General features: G+C 40.6%; 2 protein-coding genes across 3 annotated transcripts in view; one reads left to right on the top strand and one right to left on the bottom strand.

The window, feature by feature from the left end:
* Positions 1 to 8,400, bottom strand: part of TMEM182 (transmembrane protein 182) — a 30,745-nt gene extending 22,345 nt beyond the window's left edge. The window contains exon 1 of one of the 2 annotated variants that reach the window (XM_031051059.2): positions 8,215 to 8,400. In XM_031051059.2, coding sequence (XP_030906919.1) covers positions 8,215 to 8,220 — 6 coding nt within the window. In that variant the 5' untranslated portion in view covers positions 8,221 to 8,400. Of the gene's footprint in view, positions 1 to 8,017; positions 8,034 to 8,214 lie in introns of those variants that run through there. The other variant, XM_031051060.1, reaches the window with a different exon arrangement.
* Positions 8,269 to 22,342, top strand: MFSD9 (major facilitator superfamily domain containing 9). Its single transcript, XM_005151364.4, has 6 exons — positions 8,269 to 8,408; positions 12,753 to 12,840; positions 14,535 to 14,578; positions 15,842 to 15,971; positions 17,764 to 17,973; positions 18,505 to 22,342. Exons 1-6 carry the CDS (start codon positions 8,301 to 8,303, stop codon positions 19,293 to 19,295), a joined length of 1,371 nt encoding a protein of 456 aa, XP_005151421.2. The 5' UTR covers positions 8,269 to 8,300; the 3' UTR covers positions 19,296 to 22,342.
* Positions 22,343 to 23,451: the final 1,109 nt, after the last annotated feature.

Raw genomic sequence — 23,451 nt, forward strand, 5'->3', positions numbered from 1 at the left:
AGAAAACAAGGCATAATTTCGAAAAGGATTACTTGCAGCTTAGAATAATGCTTTAACTTTTGGTCAGCCCTAAAGTGGTCAGGCAGGTGGACTAAATGACTGTTGGAGGTCCCCATCAACTGCAATATTCTAGTCTAGTCTAGTCTCTCCTACCTTACCCAAAACAGAAGGAAGGAAATGATAAAAAAAAATAATTCAGCACTAACACCCAAATTTAGGCAATTTCACACAATTTTGTATTTCATATATATGTCTTTCTACTATAATGAATAGCAATACAGTCAGAAGAGACTGGCAAACAGTTCAGAACAACCTAGATAAGACTCAGAAGGCTCAGTTTAATCACTCAAGCAGACACCTAGCTCTAGTTATTTCCCAGAGTATCCTGATGGCATATTTATCCAGAAGGGCATATTTCTCTCACAGTTTTAACCACACCTGCCAGCCCCACACAGGGGTTTTAGGTACCTTTTTTTCACCTCAAATGGCACTAGCAGCCTACATGATGGTGACTGAAATAAGCCTAGACAGAGGGATACAGTTGCCCTACTGTCATTTCCCACCACTGGATGCTCCAGGATGTCTAAAGCATTTATATCTGGCAGGCAGGTATGACAAAAGGACTGAGGAAACCCACACCTTTCTTAAATGACATCTACAAGCCAGTTTCACAGTACCTAAAATCTAGACAGAGCTATGTATGAGTACAAAAAGGGACAAATCCAAAGTTTGTGAATACTGACAATGAAAATAATACAAATACTTTTCACTGACATGCTTTACTTCAAAATTCCAAAAGCTCTTTTCAAAGACGGTTATGCACTGCTATTCTATATACCTATAGGTAAGGAAACCATGGCACACAGTGGTAAAATGACTTTTTCAACATTACACCACAAGTAAAATGAGAACTCCAGCCACTGAACCACAAATAATCAAAGAAAGAAAATGGATGGTTTCAGTCTTATTGCACCTACCTGGCTTCAGGTCAGAAATATGTCAGTGACTCCATGAGCCCATTTCTGCATGAGAGTAAGTTACTTTCATGAATAGCTTCACTGAAATCAGCTTGCATAAAAAATTTCACTAAATTCAAATGACAGCTGAACCACCACCTGTGCAGTACATGTATTTATTTTTAATATACTGTACATGCACTCTGGTCTCAGTTTAGCATGTTCATCCTGAGAGAATCTGACTTAATTATTCTCTTTTATATTTATGGCACATTCTCTGGCAGTGCTATCTTCTAAATAACATCTCTAGTACTATGCCTGGCTATGTTAGGAATGAATCACAAGCCATGTTAAGACTTGTTATGTCAGCTTAAAAATTCATGTTATCCACTACTTGAATACACAGAAAGTCTTGGGGCACTTTTTCTTCAGTTAAAGTAAATTCTGAAGGTTCCTCAATAGGAGAGAGAAAGTTTCAGGGCCAGGCTTATCAAGAAAATCATTACTCTGAATCTTAAGGTCATGCCCCAACTCCTTCCAAACCTCCTAGATTTCTACAGAAAGACTAGCATTTTAAACCAAAGTGATGCAGCCAAATTTATCCCTACTATAATGACAATGAAGTAATTAAATCAGTTTTAATGCATGATCAATTTGGCCAATTAAGCCCAACATTAATTGATTTTGTTGATTCACAGTGTGAAGACTGAAGGCCCCTACATAATGAAGGGATTCCAATTTCATTTAACAAAGCTGGCAAAAGTTTTATGATTTTATTTCTGTTTTATTTTCCAGACAAATAGGGCTAAACTAACTCCTAAATCTGCATATTTTATTTATGTATCTAAATGGCTCCAGCTTCAATATAGTATGCATGTCCCTCCTTTTATTTAGAAATAGGAAGAAGAAAAAACAAACCAAAACAACAGCAGGCTGTTTCTTTCTTCCTTTTTCATATGAAGGGGAAAAAAAAAAACAACTTGATTAGTTTATGGGAGGGGGGAGGTTGTTTATTTGCTTGTTTATGTTTGTGTGTGATTGATTAAATGTCTTGTGTGTACGTCTGGAATTGGCAGGCAGCTCCTTATCTATGCTGGCAGATATGTCCATGATCTAAAAACAGCCTTTTAGAACTGGCTGCATGTCTCACTATACACCAAGAAACAATTTCAGCAGCTGCCTCAGAGCTGAGTCCTTCTGAGACCTCAATGCCCATTTACTGTCTAAGAAAAACACTGTGAACAGCAACAGAGTATCTCACCTGCTGATTTAGATCCTCACCCTGTCCATCTTCCCCAGCTGGGTAGTATGTTATCTATTGCACCTACACAGTCAAATGTCAGTAGCATGCTGGGCAGACATACAGTCCACCTAGTACACTTTGTCCATTAAAACTTTAGCTGGGATTCATTTTACCTAACACCAGACAGCTGCAGAGTAGCTGTTTCCAATTAAGCTGGTCACCTCTGGTTTCCTTTACAGTCGTATCAGCACTTTCGTGGCACAGTCCATCTGACCTATTTTTGGATGACTACTTCAAAGTGCAATTACTTTGGGATTTTTTTCTCCACTGATTAAAACGGGCCTGGAATAACCAGTTTGAGATAAGACCACTTTAATCTTAATACTACAGTAAATCAGGCCACACATCATAGAAATATCGAGGTTGGAAGGGACCTCTGGAGGTCACCCTGCCAAAGCCCCCTGCTCAAGCAGGACCACCTAGAGCTGGTAGTCAAGGACTATGTCCAGGCAGCTTCTGAATACCTTCAAGGCTGGAGACTCCAGAACCTCCCTGCATAACCCATACTAGTCAGTGTTCAGTCACCCTCACAGTAAAAAAAGTATTTCCTGATGTTCAAAGGGAACCTTTTGTGTTCCAGGTTGTGCCCATTGCCTCTGGTCCTGTCACTGGGCATCACTGAAAAATGCCTAGCTTTGCCCTCTTTATACTCTCCCTTTAGGTATTTATGCACATTCAAAAGATCCTCCTGAGCCTTGTCTTCTGCAGGCTGAACAGTTCCAGCTCTCTCAGCCTTTCCTCATAAGATACATGCACTATACCCTTCATCATCTTAGAGGCTCCTCATTGAACTCTATTCAGTATGTTCATGTCTCTTTAGTACTGCATACCCCAGAACTGGACTCATCACCCCCACTCAGGTGTGGCCTCACCCATGCCAAGTAGAGAGGAAGGATCACCTCCCTGAACTTGCCGGCAACGCTTTGCCTAATGGAGACCAGAATAGCATTTGCCTTCTTTTCAGCAAGGGCACATTGCCAACTCAAGTACACCTGAGCACAGATTTAAGACAGTAAAAGTCCCCTACACACGGATGAAATCAAGCCATTCTGAACACTGGTACCACTGAGTTATTCATTCCACATGAGCTGTACTAAATATGTGAAGAGATAATGATGGCAACTACTCTTCTGACCCAAGGACAAAAGCAGCTCATATCCCAGCAGCAGCTCCAAAAGATACTTTAATAAACCAACAACAACCTTCATGAGGCATTATATCTGTACATTTTATGTACCTAGGATCCATTGCTTCATATCCACATGAACATGTGATAAATTTACAGCCACCTAGATAACCAAAGCTGCAGGGTGTATATCTTATTTGGGCCGTCTCATATCCTCTCATACTCAGAACTTTGACACTCTGTACAAAGCATCACAGGTTTATTCAGCCACAGACAGGAAGACAAAAATTTAATACTGTTTCATGTATCCCATTCTGCATTATATCTTACATTAAAGCTACATTGGATAAATTAGGTAAAAATAGGGGAAGGCACAATATTTTTTGAGTCAACACTGGTTCATCAAGGTGTGATGAATCCATGTACCTGCAAGCTGCAAAGTAACTAGAACTATCAAAGGTGAATCTGATTTCCTCACATCCATGGTGAGTGCTCTAAGCTTTTCTTACAGTTATTGGATAGACAAGCTGTGACAGAAAGAGGGAGGGAGATGGAGGGAAAGAAAGGGAGGGACAGAGAGGAGGGTGCATGTGTGTGTGGAAAGTCATCTAGTCCAATTCCCCTGCATTGAGCAGGGACATCTTTGAGTAGATCATCCAGCCTGACAGTCACTCTGCCATGACCACCAGTACTTACAGCTTTGAGGGTGGAGTCAAAAGGTTTCTTTCCAGTTTCCTTAATTCTGCAGACCTTTACAGTTATTAGACTTTAAATGTCCTCAAGATTAACAGCAGTTTCCAAACACAAGTTCATTTACAGTACATCTTCAAAAGTTCTGGACCACTGGATCGTAACTTTTTCTACTGGGCTCAATTTGTATTTGAAAAGTTGCAATGACTGTTCAGTGCTACACTAATGGTCTGAAGTGGTAAACCAGAATGAAATAAGTCATTGTTAGGTTCACTAAATTTGGCAATAGATTGTACTATTGGGGATCTTGACCTTACCCATCTGTAATGCTGGAATCCAAGAATACATTCCATTTACTGCAATAAATTACTATAGTTCTCACAGATCTGTCTTCCAAAAGTATTTTACAAACTTTATTTAGGAATTTATAAGATTTAACATTTTCTCCCCCACTGAAGGAATGAAAGGATCTTTTTTCCAAAACTGTTAGGTTTCAAATGACTTTCACCAGTGCTTCCACTTTGTCACGACTTGGAGCACACTCAGACACAGAGCTGTCTCAACCCCTTGTTTGGCATTTACCACAGTGGATGTTTGCAGTAAAGGGCTGCAGATCCCTCACACCTTCTGCTCATTAGCAAACTGAACTTCATTCTCCAGCAAACCAGTTCTCCTCCCATTCATAATTTGAGGTAAGCATAGCCCGCTAAGCAAGGCTAAGTACAGTCTGATCTCTGGCTGCCCAACACTGTAAGAAACATTTTTGCTGCCATTAAAGCATCTGTTTTTCTTCCAGCCCTCTCAATTTATTCAACATTGATCTTCAATTAGGACAGCTGAACTAGATACCATGTTGCATTAATACTTAGACCTAATAACTGATACAAATGTAATAGAAGTTTTCCTAGCTTACTTCCGCTACCTTTATTTCTTATCAAAGGATGGATGTGCCCAAAAATTGGTTTTTGGGCCACAGAATAGCAATAAAACTTCTGGTTGTTGGTTATTTACTATGACTACCAGGTTAATCTCATAATCACCAACTGCCAAAACAGAGGGGTACACTTCCTAAGCGTCCATTGTTCTTTGTTTGTAGCTACGCTTTTCCAGTCAGAATACTTACATATATCATGGAAGCTAAATGCTCAGATTCTCTTGTGTCAGTAGTCTGCCTAATTTTCCTGGTGCTAGGATTGTCCATAAAAATCAATAATTTTGATTCTATCTCTTTTTTCCTGATCATGGAAAAAAGGGTCAGAAATTAGAAGACTATGTAGACAGTTACCCCTTCATCAGGGAGGATTATCCATTCACAAATACAGTCTGGAGACATACCAAACAATTCTAAACCCACATGCTGTTTGCCATTTCTTAGTACGTATTGATTTACTGTCTTTAAGAATCATCCAGTAGCAAGTCAAACACTTTAAAACAGCAACAAATCAAATACCTTAAAGCTATGTAAGTGTACTGTATTGATAGTACTTTAATCAACCATTCTGCCCCCAAAGATGTTAAGACTGGTTCTATTTTCCTTAAGACTGTGATAAATTCTCTTCTGTATTTCATTTGTTACTCGATTCCTTTATCAGTCATACCATCATCTTATTTGGGAACTTAAGATTTATTTAGGAGCCTTTATCTTAAATTTTGTAATTGCAGTGACAGAACATGAGTGAGAACCTCCAAGGCTGCAGGAACCATTTGCCTTCAGTTCAAATGCAAGAGATATTTGCCATGTTACTATATATTAATGCCTTTCTCACATATTATACAAAACTAAACATACCATATGCACAATTCTTTAATGATCTGATCAAGCTTGCCAGTATAAAAGCAGGAAAAGATCTGTTAAAGGAAGTGACATCTATATATTTTCTAAATTATTTTTGTTCTTGGACACACAGTCTGCACTGACACTGTTACTGGAGCATCAAAAAGCTGGGCTATTCTCTTTAAAAACCATTTATTCTGCTTATTCATTATTCTGCTTTACAAGCCATTCTACATGGAGATTGCTTGAAATAATAGGCAAAACTAAGGAACAGTTTCATTATCAGTGAATCCAGTATTTCTGCCTACAATACTTTGTCCCCATTATATTAAATAATTTTTATCTTCAGAATTTAAGAAGAATGCAGAATTGCCAAATCTGGTTTCTGGGACTTATAGCACAGACTGACATTTACACAGAGCTTCAAAAATTTCACCTGGGCTCAGTATTTGCACAAATCCCAATCTGCCTTATACCACAGGGAGAGTACCTGAACTCTTGCAATATCATTTAATCATTCACCTCCTTAAGTTTCCTCTGATAAATCTTCAGGCCTTTTCCACTTCCTGTATCAGCTACAATGACCATGAGTAAAAAGTGCAGCAGACAATATACTGTCAATTCCCATAATGCCTTCTCTCACTGAGAGAGTTTGTTATTCAAAGTGGCCTCAGAGAGCTAAATTAATAGGATGTGTTGGTTAAGCCAACTACAAAATATGACAGCCACTGGGATAATAACTAAATCATTGTAGAGATTCTGAAAACATCTTTTCCCTATGCATACGCTAGGCTAAGCTTTGCCTTGGCATCTTATAAATAAGCTGCATATACAGGAATACATCTTACTTTCTACATTTTTTGGTTGGTTGGTTGTGTTTTATTGAGCTTATTTCTTCATAACAATAAGGAAAAACCACATTCCCTTCTACTTTTTTGTGACCTAAATCTGTTGAGGACTCTTGATTCTGTAATATTTATTTCTTCTGAAAACATGAAGACAAAACTGAAGTTATCCTGTTGCCAGTCATTGGTTAATCATTCTCAAACTTTATCAACCGGTGGCGACTTTTAAAATGTGATTCATTGTAATTTTTCAAAAGCTTTTCTGATAATTAAAAACAAATTAAAGCATCTCGTGTTTCCTTTTTTAAAAAAGTATTTAAAACTGCAGTCCCTTTATTGATGCCCAGCTTAGCAGCTATATATGAGGAAAAAATCCCTTCTACTTCCAACATAAATTGCAGAATCACAGAAAGGCTTGGATTGGAAGGGACCTTCAAAGGTCATCTAATCCAACCCCCTACAATGAGCAGAGATATCTTCAACTAAATCAGGCTGCCCAGAACCACATCCACCTGGCCTTGAAAATCTCCAAGGATGGCACATCCACCACTTCTCTGGGCAACCTGTGCCAGTGTTTTACCATCCTCACTGTAAAAAAACTTTTTTCCTCACATCCAGCCTGAATCTCTCCTCTTTTAGCTTAAAACCATTACCCCCTGTCCTGTTGAAACAGACCCTGCTACAAAGTCTCTCCCCATCTTCCTTATAGGTCCCTTTTAAGAACTGAAAGGCCGCAGTAAGATCTCCCGAGAGTCTTCTCTTCTTCACACTGAGCAACCCCAGTTCTCTCAGCCTTTCTCTGTACCCTCTCCAACAGATCCATATCTTTCCTTTAGTGAGGACTCCAAAGCTGGATACAGTATCTTGCATGTCACAATTACTCCACCTGTGCATCTCAGAGATTTAAGAATGTTGGTTTACTACTTTGGATGCTAATACATTGTAATACAATAGCTCTGCACAATCCAGCTACCCCTGACTTTAACAAAGTGCAACACAGCTGCGCATGTGCAAGGATAAAGAGGGGTGCCCTTCTTCTGTGGTGCAGTACAACCACCACCAACCAACAAGGCAGGAAAACACTGCTAACAGAAACACCTCATGAAGGCACCTGGCTGATTCCCATGAGAGGCCCAAGCAGCAACAGTGGGGCACAGCCACTTTCCACATGTACAAGGCAGGCTTGGGAATGCATAGGTTCAAAAGTTGTATTTCTACAGCAACTGACAGAAAGGTGCAGTGGGACAGCTATCACGCTCCCATTCCAAAGGCCCTGCAGCCCAGCTAGCTTTTCCTGCGTTCCTTCGAGCTCCAGGCCCTGACCTCACACGTTGCAAAACTCAGGTTGCAAAACCTTCCACGTAAGAAGAGGCAAGAAGGGCAAAGTCCTGCAGGGTAGGAGAGGAGGGGGCAGGGATCCTTATTCTTCCTCCTCGCCTGAAAAAACAGGAAACATAGAAAGTACGTTCGTTAACAAAACCACATCACTAAACTTTGCCACTTCCCCCTGCCCCAATCACCTCCATGTTTCCACGCCGCACCGCCCGCACTGCGCATGCCCAGCTCCGCCGCTACGGAGCGCCGGCCCACGGCCGCTGCTGGCCGGATGGAGGAGGAAGACGAGGATGGGGGCCGGGGAGCTTTGGGAAGCACGGCGGCGGCGGCGGCAACGTCCGGCCGCTTCGTGCGGTGCCTTTACGCGGTGGGCTTCCTGGTAAGCGGGGAGGCGGGGTGCGGCTGCGGGGGTGTCCTTCCGGCGAGGCTTGCCAAGGGAAGCTGTGCTTGAGGAGGGAAATCCTCCCATCCCCGCCTCACAGGGCCCGCTGGCCGGCCCCATGGCGGGAGCAGTGTTAGAGATGGGAGAAGGGAGACGGGTCTGTAGGTTGTTTCGGAGCTTAGCAGTCCCCTCAGGAAATGCTGCAAAGCCCGAGGACGGTCCCCATAGGCCCCCCCGTACTTTGCTCCCTGTGGCCTTTGCCGCTGCCAGGCTGAATCTCGCTGGCACCCTCGGACTCCGGCTGGTAGCGGTACCCCAGCCCATTGCACTCCAGATCAGGCGCGGGTTTAAAGTACATTCCTTCACCTGCCTTCTTCTTGCAGTTCTAATGTCAGTAGCGGTATTAGTTGGTTGCTGCTGTTGCTTTATCCGTGCAAACAGTCGTGCAGCTTCATATAAGGATATGGTTTTCGTCCTGTAAATATATGGGAGTAGCATAGCACTCTGAAAGCTAAGTCTTGCCTTATGCTTGTCAGAGCTGTTCCTTGTTTCCTTGAAATACCAGTGGCTGGTGTAAACTAAAATAAGTGAAAAAAGTCTATGCTTTTTCGGCCGGGGGGGGGGAGGGGGGTGAGTTTTAGAGAAGGCTTGTGTTTTGTAGTGATTCATGAGCCGCAGGAAAATGTTATTTAATGAATTTAAAACTAAAAGGTTTGACTTGGAGAATGAGTACAAAATGAGTATGACCGTGCACCGTGAAATGTGGATATATTGCCCAGCCTACTTTTAGACTGGGCCGTAGAAACAGTGCAGTTGATTTGTGTTCTGGAGCAAATATTCTAGGAAAGAGTGCATTTAGAATAAGCTTTGCTTCTTAGCTAACTTAAGCACTGCCATTCTTCAGTCCTGTAATAAATGTGCTGACATGGAGCGGGAGTACACAGTGAAATCAATCAAGAAAAAAAGTGAGCATCCTTTTAGAGGGTGCAGTTTATGGTGAAATACCATAATGAAGAGCTGTTGCCTGTGACGCAAGCTTCCTGTAACCAGGCAAATACAGGGTATTTATTATTTGACCTAAGGCATTATATATATATATATTTGACTCCTAAGACAAGCTCAGGAGTGTTGCGTCCCGACTAGAAGGAAATGCAGCAGGAGGGCCAGGAGACCTCCTTGGATGGATAAGGAGCTGCTGAGAAAAATTCACAGGAAAAAAGGCTTATAAAAGGTGGAAGCAAGGACAGGTGGCCTGGGATGAATACAGGGATGTTGTCAGGGTAGTTAGGGACCAAGTTAGGAAAGCTAAGGCCCAATTGGAGCTAAACTTGGCAAGGGATGTTAAAGATAATAGGAAGGGATTTTATAGGTATGTAGCAGCTAAAAAACAGACTAAGGACAATGTAGGCCCCCTCTGGAAACTTTCAGGAGAACTGGCTACACAGGACTTGGAAAAGGCTGAGGTTCTGAATGGCTTCTTTGCCTCGGTCTTCACTGGCAAAGGCTCTGACCGCAGCACCCAAGTCTTGGAAGGCGGATGCAGGGACTGTGAAAACCTAGACCTTGGGCCCACTGTACATGGGGATCTGGTTCGAGACCATCTTAAGAACCTGAATGTACACAAGTCCATGGGACCTGATGAAATCCATCTGCTGGTCCTGAAGGAGCTGGAGAATGAAGTTGCAAAGCCACTGGCCATCATATTTGAAAACTCATGGCAGTCAGGTGAAGTTCCTGATGACTGGAAAAAGGGAAATATAACCCCCATTTTCAAGAAGGGGAAAATGGATGACCCGGGGAATTACAGACCAGTCAGTCTCACCTCTGTGCCTGGCAAAATCTGAGAGCAGATTCTCTTGGAAGGCATGCTAGGGCACATGAAAAACAACAAGGTGCTTGGTGACAGCCAGCATGGCTTCACTGAGGGGAAATCCTGCCTGACCAATTTGGTGGTCTTCTATGATGGGGCTACAAAAGTGATGGACAGGGGTGAAGCAGTTGACGTCATCTACCTGGACTTGTGCAAAGCATTTGACACTGTCCCACATGACATCCTTGTCTCTAAATTGGAGTGTCATCAATCTGATAGGTGGACCACTCGGTGGATAAAGAACTGGCTGGATGGTCGCACTCAAAGAGTTGTGGTCAATGGTTCAATGTCCGGTTGGAGACCAGTAACGAGTGGTGTCCCTCAGGGATCGGTGTTGGGACCGGTCTTGTTTAATATCTTTGTCGCTGACATGGACAATGGAATTGAGTGTGCCCTCAGCAAGTTTGCTGATGACACCAAGCTGTGTGGTTCTGTTGATACACTAGAGGGAAGGAATGCCATTCAGAGGGACCTTGACACACTTGTGAGGTGGGCTGATGCCAGCCTCATGAAGTTTAACCATGCCAAGTGCAAGGTCCTACACCTGGGTGGGAGCAATCCCAGGCACAGCTACAGGTTGGGCAAAAACGAAATTCATGGTAGTCCTGTGGAGAAGGACTTCGGGGTGCTGGTCAATGCGAAAATGAACATGAGCCAGCTCCAGTGTGCACTCACAGCCCAGAAAGCCAACCATATCCTGGGCTGCATCAAAAGGAGCTTTAGCAGCAGGTTGAAGGAGGTGATCCTGCCCCTCTGCTCTGCTCTTGTGAGACCTCACTTGGAGTATTGTGTGCAGTTCTGGTGTCCTCAACATAAAAAGGACATGGAACTGTTAGAACAAGTCCAGAGGAGGGCTACAAGGATGATCAGGGGACTGGAGCACCTCCCATATGAAGACAGGCTGAGAAAGGTGGGGCTGTTCAGCCTGGAGAAGAGAAGGCTGCGTGGAGACCTCATAGCAGCTTTCCAGTATCTGAAGGGGGCCTACAGGGATGCTGGAGAGGGACTATTAATTAGGAACTGTAGTGATAGGACAAGGGGTAACGGGTTGAAACTTAAACAGCAGAAGTTTAGACTGGATATAAGGAAGAAATTCTTTACTGTTAGGGTGGTGAGGTACTGGAATGGGTTGCCCAGGGAGGTAGTGAATGCTCCATCGCTGACAGTGTTCAAGGCCAGGTTGGATGAAGCCTTGGGTGATATGGTTTAGTGTGAGGTGTCCCTGCCCATGGCAGGGGGGTTGGAGCTAGATGATCTTGAGGTCCTTTCCAATCCTAACTATTCTATGATTCTATGATTATAGGTGAAATGAGAAATAACTACCCATCAGAAGATAGTGGTTAGTAGGTCTTGCTCTACCTATATGAGTATAAAAGTCCAATACTCCCAGGGTGTATTTGGAGATTTGTGTTTTTAAATGTCTCTATTGGTGACCTGGACTAAGACATTGAACCTCTCTTCAGGTTTGTTGAGGACACCTAAGATCGTGTTATTGAAGATATTAAAAAGTTGTGTGCTCTATTTGCTGGTGCTAATATATTTAATAATGATTATAACCTTGTAAGCCTCAGTTTCAACTATCAAAATGTACTTAATGACAGCCTGTGAAAATTTATGTAATAATGCACATTGTTACAGTTATTCAGGCTATGGGCATCCTATAAAGCTTTTTCAGCCTTCATACTTTTTCAGCTCAGGTAGTACTTGATAAAAGGTGATCTTGCTCCTCTAAATCTGTAAGGTTCTGCTCTGATACAGGATACCATATATTGTGCCAGGTAATAGTAGCAAAAGAACTCCTGAGTTGAGGTGGTTAGCTTAACAAAAGATGAAAAATCAAAAGGAGTGAGTAGGAGATTCTTCTACTCTTAAGGATAGGCAGTGACCTTTGCCCTCCTCTTACAAAACATTTATGACTTAAGCTTTGCTTCCCTCCCCCCCCACCATGTTTCTGTCTTTTCAGTACCTTTCTTAAATTATACACAAAGACAGTCAGTAGGTAGGTTTAAATCTACCATAGCTTCGTCCCATTGTGGGTGAGAGCTAAAATACTGTAGATTTTGCAAGTATACTATCTTTGCCCAAATAAAAACTATTTCTAGGCAATTGAAATTACAAACCACTTTGAATTTAAAATACTGGTACCAAGTACTTTTCTTGTGAAGCAGATAAAGTTTAATATATATTCAAGGTATATTTAAATATATATCTTTAAAATTACTGTATCTGACAGGGGAAAGAAGATTGCTGTTTCCATATTTTTAACTCCTTTATATTTAAGTTTATGTGGTTTTGTAATTTTGTACCTACTGAATGCATTTTAAAGGTTAGAACATACCACATTGGCCATGAAGAGAATTCTTTTAATCTAATGCTATGGAACTTTTTTGATATTGACTGCTACTAAGCCAGGTTGCCATCATCTTTGTAAACGTGATCAGTTATTAAAACTTTTCCTGCCTTCTTTTCAGGATTTATTTGGTGTGAGCATGGTTGTTCCCTTGATGAACCTTCATATCAAATCTTTAGGAGCAAGTCATACAGTTGCTGGTATAATAGGTGAGTTGCAGTACTTGACCGATTTACTGAAGAATAACATAATGTGACCTGAATTATGCCTTACTACAAATTGGAAGTTGTAACGTAATTCTTCCTTGCTAGTAGCATAATACAAAGTAAGGCCAATTTCCCAATAAAACCACCATACTTTGTTAGATGCAAAGACCTGTCCAGACTTGCTTGGGAAAGAGCACTCTTGGAAAGAACAAGCAAGTCTTGCAGTGGTACTTGTGCAGGTGGTTTTTCAACATCCAGGAATTCACAGCTCAGCAACTTTGGGAGCCAGAGGTGTTGTTTTTAGTTGTATTGTTATTTACAGGCTTTGCAAACAGTACTTCTGTAGCTGGTTCTCCTGAGCTTTACAAAGCCCATGATTGCTCCCTGTTTGATTAAATTTCTTGCAGCTGTCTTTTGGCAAAACATTTAATGTCTTTATGAGAGTTTGCAAGTAAATTCTGAAAGTTTGGGATTTTATCTTAAAAAATAACTGATGAGTTTTGTGGTTTGAAGTTCTTATTTACATTTTATGGCTCTGTTGATGATTTGTAATTATATATTTTTTATAGCTCTGTGGTTGACATGGGCTCTGTTATTCAGCTTTTTATTACCATCCTTTATTTTGGATTACATTTAACACTCTTCATGAATAATTCTGGTTCTACGTTGAGTATTATTTTAAGCAGGAGTTCATCAAAAATGTTAGAAACAGTATGGCTTGTTTACTGATGGGTCTTGCCGTATTGTGGGAAAGCATCAGAGATGGAAAGCAGCTGTATGGAGTCCTCTGTGACAACTTCTGAAGGAGAAGGCATGTCAAGTCATTTTGCAGAGGTGAAAGACATCCAGTTGGGCTTACACTTTGCTGAACAAGAAAAACGGACAGTACTTTATACTGACTCATGTATGGTAGCAAATACCCTATTGGGTGATTGCAGCAATGGGACCAGTGTAACCCATCTTGGCTGCTGCACTATGGCAAAATATCACTGCCTGGATGGAGAACCTGGTGGTGAAGGTATGCCATATAGATGCTCATGTACCAAAGAGTTGGGCCACTGAGGAACATCAGAACCACCAACAGGTGGATAAGGTTACTAAGATTAAAGTGGCTCAAATGAATTTAGATTGGCAACATAAGGGTGGATTATTTTTAGCCCACAGCGGGCTCATGACACTTCAGGCCATCAAGACAGAGATGCAACATACAGATGGGCTTGTGATCAAGGGGTAGACTTAACAATGGACAGTATCATCCAGGTCATTCATGGATGTGAAATGTGCTGCAATTAAGCAAGCCAAGCAGTTAAAGCCTTTCTGGTATGGAAGATGATGGCTGAAGTACAAATATGGGGAGGCCTGGCAAATTGACTATATCATGCTCCTACTGACCTGCCAAGGTAAGTGCCATGTGCTTACAATGGTGGAAGCAGCTACCACGTCATTCTCATGTCATGCTCAGGTCTCAAACTCTTACCCAGAAAGGTTCTGAGTTACTGTCTGAGCTTAAACTGTGAGAGTCCTTGGTTATGTGCTAAATTCTACCCTTGGTTTGTCCTGCTCCCTCTTCCTGTTATTCTAGTAAATTATTTCCAGAATATCTTTCATGTTACCTCATTTAAAATTTTGTGTGGTTTTCATGTTCTTAAAAAATGAAGTTAAATTTCTAACATTGGTATTTTACTTGCATGTTTTAGGATCTCTCTATGGTATAATGCAACTGTTTTCCAGCACATTTGTGGTGAGTTCTAACACTGCATTTCTGAGCATGTTGATATTTCTATGGATTTTAAAGGGAAAAGGGGTGAGGTTAATAATAGCATTTCTTGATATTTTGAACACATTTATAGTGTTGTGTAAGCATTTTTGCTTGAAAGATCTAGGTTTTAGTTTGTATGGAACATGTTTGTTTCATTTCTAGGGAATTGCCAGATTTTTTCAGAACTAAACAGAATACAGTCTTTGGTTAAAAACTAGAATCCAGATTTGGTCTCAAATACATTACAGAATATGTTGCAGTCACACAGGGTTCTTCAGTGTTGGTGCTAGTAAAGCTGAAGTTTCCTTCAGTGTGGTAGCCTATCCAAAAAGCAGTCTCACAAGTCCGCTCTTCATAAGCTTGTTACCTAGAGTTTGCTTTCCCTGCTTAATGAGCAGTGCCTTGTAATTTGTTATTTAAATTAATGTATTACATCTTTGAGCTTTGTTTGGTTTTGTTTTCTGTTAGCTTGATTTTTTTACATCCTAATCTAAGCAAGAGTGAGGAGACTAAACCTCCTGAATGCATGATTTACCTATCAATCCCTTAGGTTCCTCCTTAACCAGGAGCACCTTTAATATTTCTCTGATACCTCATAGCCTTTTTAGGAGAGGAGATTTTGAGCATCTCATGAAAAAGCTGTTTGGTATGCCACCTGGAATAATTTGCTTCTATAATCTTATGGCATTTTCTTCTGAACTGCAAGACCATTGGCTACTTTCTCAAAAAACTTGTTTCCTCTTTGGAATCAAGATGATTTATGAGAATGCTAAATGCAAGTTTACTGTTTGCCCTTCTCATAATTACTCCCTGTCTGCACTCAGCTGACAAACTCCTCGTAGCTAAGATCATTCGTTTTAGGATGCTCAACAAGTATCTAATACATTGTAACTATTGATGCAAACAAATATTAGTGGTTGATTGTGACAACATTTTCAGAGTGCCCTTACTACTAATATTTCATAATGTATATTGCAGGACTGTACTTTTAAAATAGGTTATTTTTTAAAAAGCTCTATGCATGACATTAAATGGAATCATAGTTTCAGCAGGTTCACTGATGGCAGGGCAGAACTCTGCTTGTGACTTCAGGAATTTAGGCACTTAGGAATGTTGTGTAATAAGCTTATTAAGCTTTCATTGACAGTCCTTTCATCACTTTTTTCAGTTTCATTTAGAAGTATTGGTTGTTCACTGTACATAATTGTTTTAAAAAGCTAATCTTTATTTCCTGATTTGTGAAAGGGCTGCTGGAGTGATATAGTAGGAAGACGGTATTCCCTGCTTGCTTGTATTCTTCTCAGTGCATTGGGTTACTTCCTTCTTGGAGCATCCACCACTGTGTTCCTGTTTGCCATTTCTAGGGTTCCTGTAGGTGAGTAAACACTTGGGATCTTGGAGTTTAAATTCCCCATAGTCGCAGCTTGAGAATTACTACTAGGGTAAACATGGTATGTAGATGGCTACATAGCATCATCACTCAGCAGTACCACCTGACCCCTGGTAACTGAAAAATCTCTACAAATCAAGTATTCTCATGACATTTTCCTGAAAGTAACTTGAAATGTTCTTGTGGTTTAACCAAGCAGGCAGCTAAAAACACCGCTCAAGCACTCACACATACAGTGGGATACAGGAGAAAATCAGGTGGGGGGAGAGGAGGGAGAGTGTAAAATTTGTGGGTTGAGATAAAGACAGTTTAATAGGACTGAAAAGGAAGGAAAATAGTAATAATAATATACAAAACAAGTCATGCACGATGCAATTGCTCACAACCGGCTGACTGATGCCCAGCCAGTTCATGAACAGTGGGCCCTAACCAGCTTTCTTCCTACTTTTATGTCCTGAGCATGATATCACATGTTATGGAATATCCCTTTGGGCAACTGGGGACAGCTGTCCTTGTTGTGCCCCCTCCGAACTTCTTGTGCTCCTTAAGCTGTTCACTGAGGGGCACCCAAGGTGGGGTGAAAAGCTGAAGAGTCCTTTACATAGTGTAAACTAAAACATCAATGTGTTATCAACATTATATTCTCATCCTAGATCCAAAATACAGCACCATACCAGCTACTAGGAAGAAAATGAACTCTATCCAGCTGAAACCAGGACAATTGTATATTCAACAACTGTCACAACTTTTATGCCACTTTGAGTGGCTGAATTATATGAGGAGTATAGCAATACTTTGAAAGAGGCTATTGTAAGTTTAGTCAGAGCAGGTATACAACATACCAGCTAACTGCTGGAAATCTAGCCTGCATTTGCAGTAGAGAATAGAATGATATGTGTTACTGTTTTTTCTCTTGCTGAAAAAGTGACACTACAATATTTGGCTGAAATTTTATGTCACTGCTTCAACAGAATATTTATGTTCTGCAAAAGTGTGTATGTTTGCAGCACTAAAGCTAAGTTTGTGCCAGGGTTCATTTCAGAGTTCTTAAAATAACCAAACACCTATTGCCTATATTCTGATACAGTAAGCATTGCTATTACTTTGAACACATCTACTAAAGGCCACTTTTATGGCCCATAGTTTTGATTCAGGAGCTGTTAATATTTGAAGACATTTTGCTAATGAATTATTTAATTGATATTTGACTGCTTAGTAGAAGTAATACTTTTAAATCCTAGTAGCACTGTGACACCATTGCCCTGGTCAGAGGGAAGAAATGTAAAAGATGTCATTAATATTCCTGCAGTCTGGTTACCCTTCTGTGCCCTTCTTCTGCCACCCACCAGCTTTCCGTAGAAATTGGTGTGTTACAATCCTGGAAGTCTTCATACTCAGCAAAGTTGGTACAGAGCTATGTTCATATTCAGGCAAGGTGTTCCTACCTCACCATTAACCATCCACAAGTTGTAGTGGCTATTTTATTCCTAGTGTGCATCAACACTCAGCTTAGTTACTTCTCCATTCAGCAGGGCTGTAGGTGCATAACTTTGAGCAGAGGCATGAACTGTTTGCCTTGATCAAAATCGCCCAAGCCAAATACTTTAATAGCCAGGATGGCGGCTGCAGGACTCTAGCATTGAAGAATTTATGGTTAATGGAGTCTTAAAAATACCAATCATATAGATTTTGACCACTGATATTTCAGATAGCTTCTGTCATTTTTAATCTTTTGAACTGAGCAATATATGTTTATTTTGTTTATATTACATTGCAGGTATCTTCAAACACACACTCTCGATCTCTAAAGCCCTCCTTTCTGACTTGGTTTCTGAGCGAGACCGCCCTTTAGTGATGGGACGCTTCAATGCAGCTTCCAGTGTGGGCTTCATTCTGGGGCCTGTTGTTGGTGGCTACCTTACAGAGCTGAAAGATGGCTTTTATCAAACATCCTTCCTCTGTGCCTTTATCTTCCTTCTGAATGCTGGTAAGTTGTATGCCATATATTGCATCTTGGGTGCCTTCATTCCTCACTTTTGTGTTTTTACACTATTTCTAATACCTTGTATTCATAGTGTGTTTATCTTATATGGCATACATGTTCTGTCTACCAGTACTACCCTTTGAATTTGAACCTATGTGGAAGGGTGGCAGTTTTGAAACAGTTAACATCCAGGTGCTTCTACTTTGTATTCTATGTATCACTTTTACATTCAGATACAGGAAGACCAGAAATCAGCTTTAGGCTTTAGATCTGTTTATATGTTGTGAGTGTGGCATCTCGGTGTTCTTCCTTGCTTGCACTGCATTTAAAATTGAACTAATACTGTGAATAGCACTAGACTTAATCTTTGAAAATTTTTAAAGTGAAATGACTGTTGATTCTATGATTCTATGACTGTTAAGTCATTTTTAAACTTTGATCTTTACATTAAGTACATGGTTACAATCAAGCTAATGTCTTCCAGGTAAAGTTAATGCAATTGAATAAAATCAGCTAATTTCTTGATCTGTATAGGTCTTGTCTGGATGTTACCCTGGAGTGAAGAAAACAATGGCAATAGGGAATGTCAACAAGGAAAAAAAGGAACAGACAGCTTCTCAGCAAAAGCAAATCATGACCTGCACTTGAAATCAGCAACTAGTGGAGCTATGGCAAGCGACAGTCTTTTCCAGTCTCCGTGGATCCAAGTTACAACAGTGCTGAAGAGGATTAAAGGAATTGCGTGCTCTGACCTGTGGGATATATTTTTAGTGCGGTTGCTGATGTCTGTTGCTATACTGCTATACCACAGTAATTTTAGCCTGGCCTTGGAGGAGAGATTTGGGCTGAAACCCTTGTTCGCTGGATACCTAATGAGCTATAGCAGTGCACTTGGAGTCCTGGCTGGTTGTCTGCTCGGACCAATAACAAGACTCTATCAGCACAACACATACAGAATTTTGTTGCACTCTAGCACTCTTACCTGCACGTTGATTCTCCTGTATGCTTCAGCACAGAGCATATGGATGGTCATTTTGTCTTCCACATTCTTAGCCTTTTCAACTACTATAGGTCGTACTTGTATCATTGATCTTGAGCTGACTATTGGTGGGAATGAGGCCAGTGGTACGCTCCTAGGTGTTGGACAGTCTGTGACATCAGTGGGACGTATACTTGCCCCACTCCTTTCTGGAATTGCTCAGGAGTTCAGTCCCTGTGGCCCTCCAAGTCTAGGGGTTGGACTAGCTTTAGCAGCTATTTTGATAATGAATGCAAACAAACAAAAATACTGTAGCCATGGAAATGTGAAGTTAAAAAATCAATAGTTGCAAATTTGGATTGCAACTCCTCAAAGGAGAGGCAAAGTGAATCAACTTGAGGTGGTGCTTAACATTTGCCAGACTTGTACAGTAGTAACATGGTCTTTTAAGAGGGCGCATTATGTTCATGCGAAGGCAAGTGCTTACAAATACTTCTGCTGCAGGAATGTTAAATCTAGACAAATGTAATTCTAAGTGGTACCACTACAACACTTGTTGGGGGGGACAGGTGTTGCTGTATTGTACTGGCTGGGATTTTTTTATGTATTTTTAACCTTTTTGGAGGGAAAAAAAGAATGACATGAAATACACAAATCCTGCTTGTAGCTCACATTTGGAACAGTGTTTATATTGATAATTGTTGGAAGACAGAAATTGATTCCTATTATTTACTCAGAGGAGAATTTTTATTATTTAGTCAGAAGAACTTGTAATACAGCTTGTTAGCCTTAATTTCTTATGCTGTGGTCTGCTGCCATTTGTCTGCCATGACAGTAGCTTAATTACCAGCATGTCTGTTTATGTGATTTTATTAAGCATACTTTGTCTACAAAACTTGCTACTCGGCATGATTAGGCACTTTGGAGCGGCCATCTGACTACTGCCGATGCCTGCTCTTTCCCAGGTAACAGAACTGGGTATATGCTAACTTTATATATTAGAAGGCCTAAAATGAAGAATTTTAGAATAATACGGGGCCATTCAGGCCAAAACTGAGACCAAACATAAGCTTTATTGAAACTTGAACTGGTGGTTTCTGTTTAGTAATAATTTCTACTGAACAATTTAATCATAAATTATTTGTTAGTATTTCCTGTGCAATTTTTCTACCTTCATTTTAAGAATAAATTTGCTATGACTATTAAAGGTGTACTGAAGCAACTAGCAGTAGTTTGTGGAACTGAATGAATGCATTTTCTCATATCTCTGGAAGCATAAGTGACATTTCAGTGACAAGAGAAAAACTGAATAATTGTTGGTATTATGGTCTTCATTTGTCTACACCACTTAACTAATGAGAGGTTACTCTCAGAACTATACGATGAGTTGTGGCACTCTCCTGTGTTTAATGTCCAAGCTCATATTATTTGCCAGTCACCACTGCGTGTGTTTCATTTGAAACATACAAAAAAATGTGTTTTGCACTGATAACATTCCATATGCTTTCCCTATTATTACTCTTTGAAAGTATGAAGTCAACTATGTGTAATTTTGGGTTTGGTTTGTTGGGTTTTTTTTGTTATTAAAAATCGGTTATGTCCTTAAATGCACCCATGTAAATAATGTTGCTGTTTCAGAACAGTCATAGATGGTGCTTTGCATTTTTTTTATTTTTATTTTCTTTACCTTTTCCAGTGTGTGTTATTATTTAAACCCTTGTTGAAACCTCAGTGAGACCAGTGGTAGAACCATAGAGCTACATATAGAACTCTGAGTTGGTTTAGTTGTGTATATTGACATTATGAGTATGCCTTGTTAATGCTGTGATTTTAGTACATATTCTCAGAGTTCCTCATTGTGATAATCTGTGTTTCATTTCTCCCTGGAATGTGAGGCACTTTCAAGTGTCTTATTTCTTCTTGCTTGGTAGATGCCCCAAGACATTCTTTCCCTAAATTTCCAATTTTTTTTTTTTTCTTTACCTACGTCCACCTTTCTGTAAGTCAGGGACTTCTGTTTTGAAACTACAGCAGGGGCTAAAGGAGAAGATAGGAAAAAAAACTCAAAAATAATATATGTGAAAGATTGAGTAATTTTCCTTACACTTGTTGGTTATATGAGGTAACATTTACCCTTCTAAGTTGCTGCAGTGATTAAAGCTGAATTCTATAAATGTAAAATTCAGCTTATAGTACCATGTACAGCTGCCTGAATATTGCTTATAAAAGCTTAAAAATTTCACTGGTTTTGTTTATACATAAGTGAAAAATGTGCTTTCTATGATCTGCAGATATTTTTGTTTTATTTTGAAAAAAGTTCTCCAGATAAGCTAGTTAAAAATGGATTTAAATAATGAAATTATTTAAATAATGAAATTAAGAAATCTGTGGACAGCTGGTGTAAGGGACACATTGCCACTGATGTTACAGAAGTTTTTTCTTGTATCCCAGAATGACTCCCGAAGTGCTGCAGAAACGTTTCTTCTTTGTTAAGCCTCAGAGAAGATGCACTACTTTCTTTTTTTTTTTTCAAGGAATAGAAATAAATTGAAGACATTCAACATCTATCATTTTGTCTCTGTTTGTTGTCCTGTCCTCTGCTGAATCCACAGCACAAGTCAGTATGATATGCAGGTGTTCTATTTTTTTTCTTTAAGCTTTTCCTTAAAATGATCATTAGAATCTGCCTGCTTTTCATATAAAAGGCATAGGAGTTAAGGATTCAACCAAGAAGTGGTTTGACAATATATGAAAAAGAAGTGAGAGAAAATAGAGAACTTACCAGTTTTGAGACAGCGTACTTGAAACTACTGTTCTAGTGCCTCTTTGGATCCCTTGTGCTGCCTCTTAGTTGCCATAACTGTGCAAGCTCTGAGAGTGATGAATAAATGACATCCCTGGAGATGAGGAAATGTGATTTCCCCTTTTAAATTGATGGAGGAGCAGTTACAGATATTTTTGGCTACGGTCTTGTGGGCTTTATTGAATTGCTCAGCAGTTCCTTGAATCCAGTTGTGGTATCTGAAGACTAACAAAACAGATCTGAATATGGACTAAAGAAAAAAGTTTCCTTCTGCAAATCACTGCAAACAAAGGTTTTTCTCTTGCTTGCTGTTTCTGTTAGTTTTGGATTGGTTTTCTTGGGCTTGTTCAGGTTATTTCTGCTTTTACCTTTGGAAATTTCCACTGTTTTAATAATGACTACTTTTCTGACCTTTATGATCAACTGATGTTAAAGAGGCTGTGAATACAATGTAATAATTTGTTTCTGTAAAACAGCTGGTAACATAGGATATGTACTGATTTTGTTGCTTTTAAATGATTAAGCAAACGTAAGGTTTATTTTGTGTTGATGTATGCTACATACATCTGAAGAGATCCTTTATAAACACACCAGTTCTTGTCCTGTGTCTTCTGTTTTCTCTGATTTCCTCACCATAGCACCATCACAGAGGTCAGTGCCATTCTTGTTTTCTGAGAACAAGTTGACTAGTGAGCATATAATGCAGCAACAAAACAGGACCAGTGTTGCTTACTAACTGGCTTGCTCGTAACTTCAGGCACTCCATAACGCTATCACATTCCAGCTGATGGGAATCCCTGTGGGTATGTTCAGCAGCTGCCAGCCCCCATTTAACCACACGTGGAATTACCCCTTTGTAAACGATGCTTTGTATCTTGGCACCTTGGGATTTGAAAACCCATGACTCAACCATACTGTTACTTCTAGAATTATAAAGACTTACCCACTAAGAGCTGATCATTAATCCTGTAAGGAATCTGAAGTTTGAGAGTCAAATGATTGTGAGTGAAGCTCATACTTTTTTCTTATAAAGATTAAAGTTTGTAGAGCTTGCCTTAGGAACCTGGGTAGGGCCAAAGGCAATGGTGGCCACCACCCCCTCCCCCCCCCCATATAGAAAAAGCCCTTAGGGAGCAGCACCACAGGGTGGGCAAACAGGGCATGGTGCATCAGCAAAGGTGTGGTGCAGCAGTTTTGGTGGCAGCTGGAGCCCTGCTAGCTCTACCAGGGAGCAGTGGTATCAACCTGGCAGAAAGCTATGACCTCTGAGCTCTGCACCCACCACAGCTAACACAGCTGCTCAGGCAGAGCTCTGGTGGGAACTGGAGGTTCCTGGCTGCTGAGTGTGCTCTATGGAACTATCAGATGGCAGGAGTGAGCACACCTACAAGGAGGTGTGACAGGTACAGGAACTCCATGTAGTGACTCCTTACAGCTGCAGGAGGAGGTGAGTAGGTTGAGGAGTATCAGAGACAATGAGACAGGAAGACTACTGTCATCACACTCTGCCTTCCCTGAGACAGCCCCAGCAGCCAGACAGGACACAATAGGGAGGATTCCCTATCTTTGCTCTGCCTGGTTGAACACAGTGACATAAGGGATAGGGGGCAATAGTGACAAGTTCCTGCCCAGGGCAGCAGGCATATCTCCTCTGTCACTGCCCCACCTTCACAGATGCCCTTGCACAATAGGTATGAGG

This window comes from Melopsittacus undulatus, chromosome 2 (assembly GCF_012275295.1).
Source record: "Melopsittacus undulatus isolate bMelUnd1 chromosome 2, bMelUnd1.mat.Z, whole genome shotgun sequence".
NCBI lineage: Eukaryota > Metazoa > Chordata > Aves > Psittaciformes > Psittaculidae > Melopsittacus > Melopsittacus undulatus.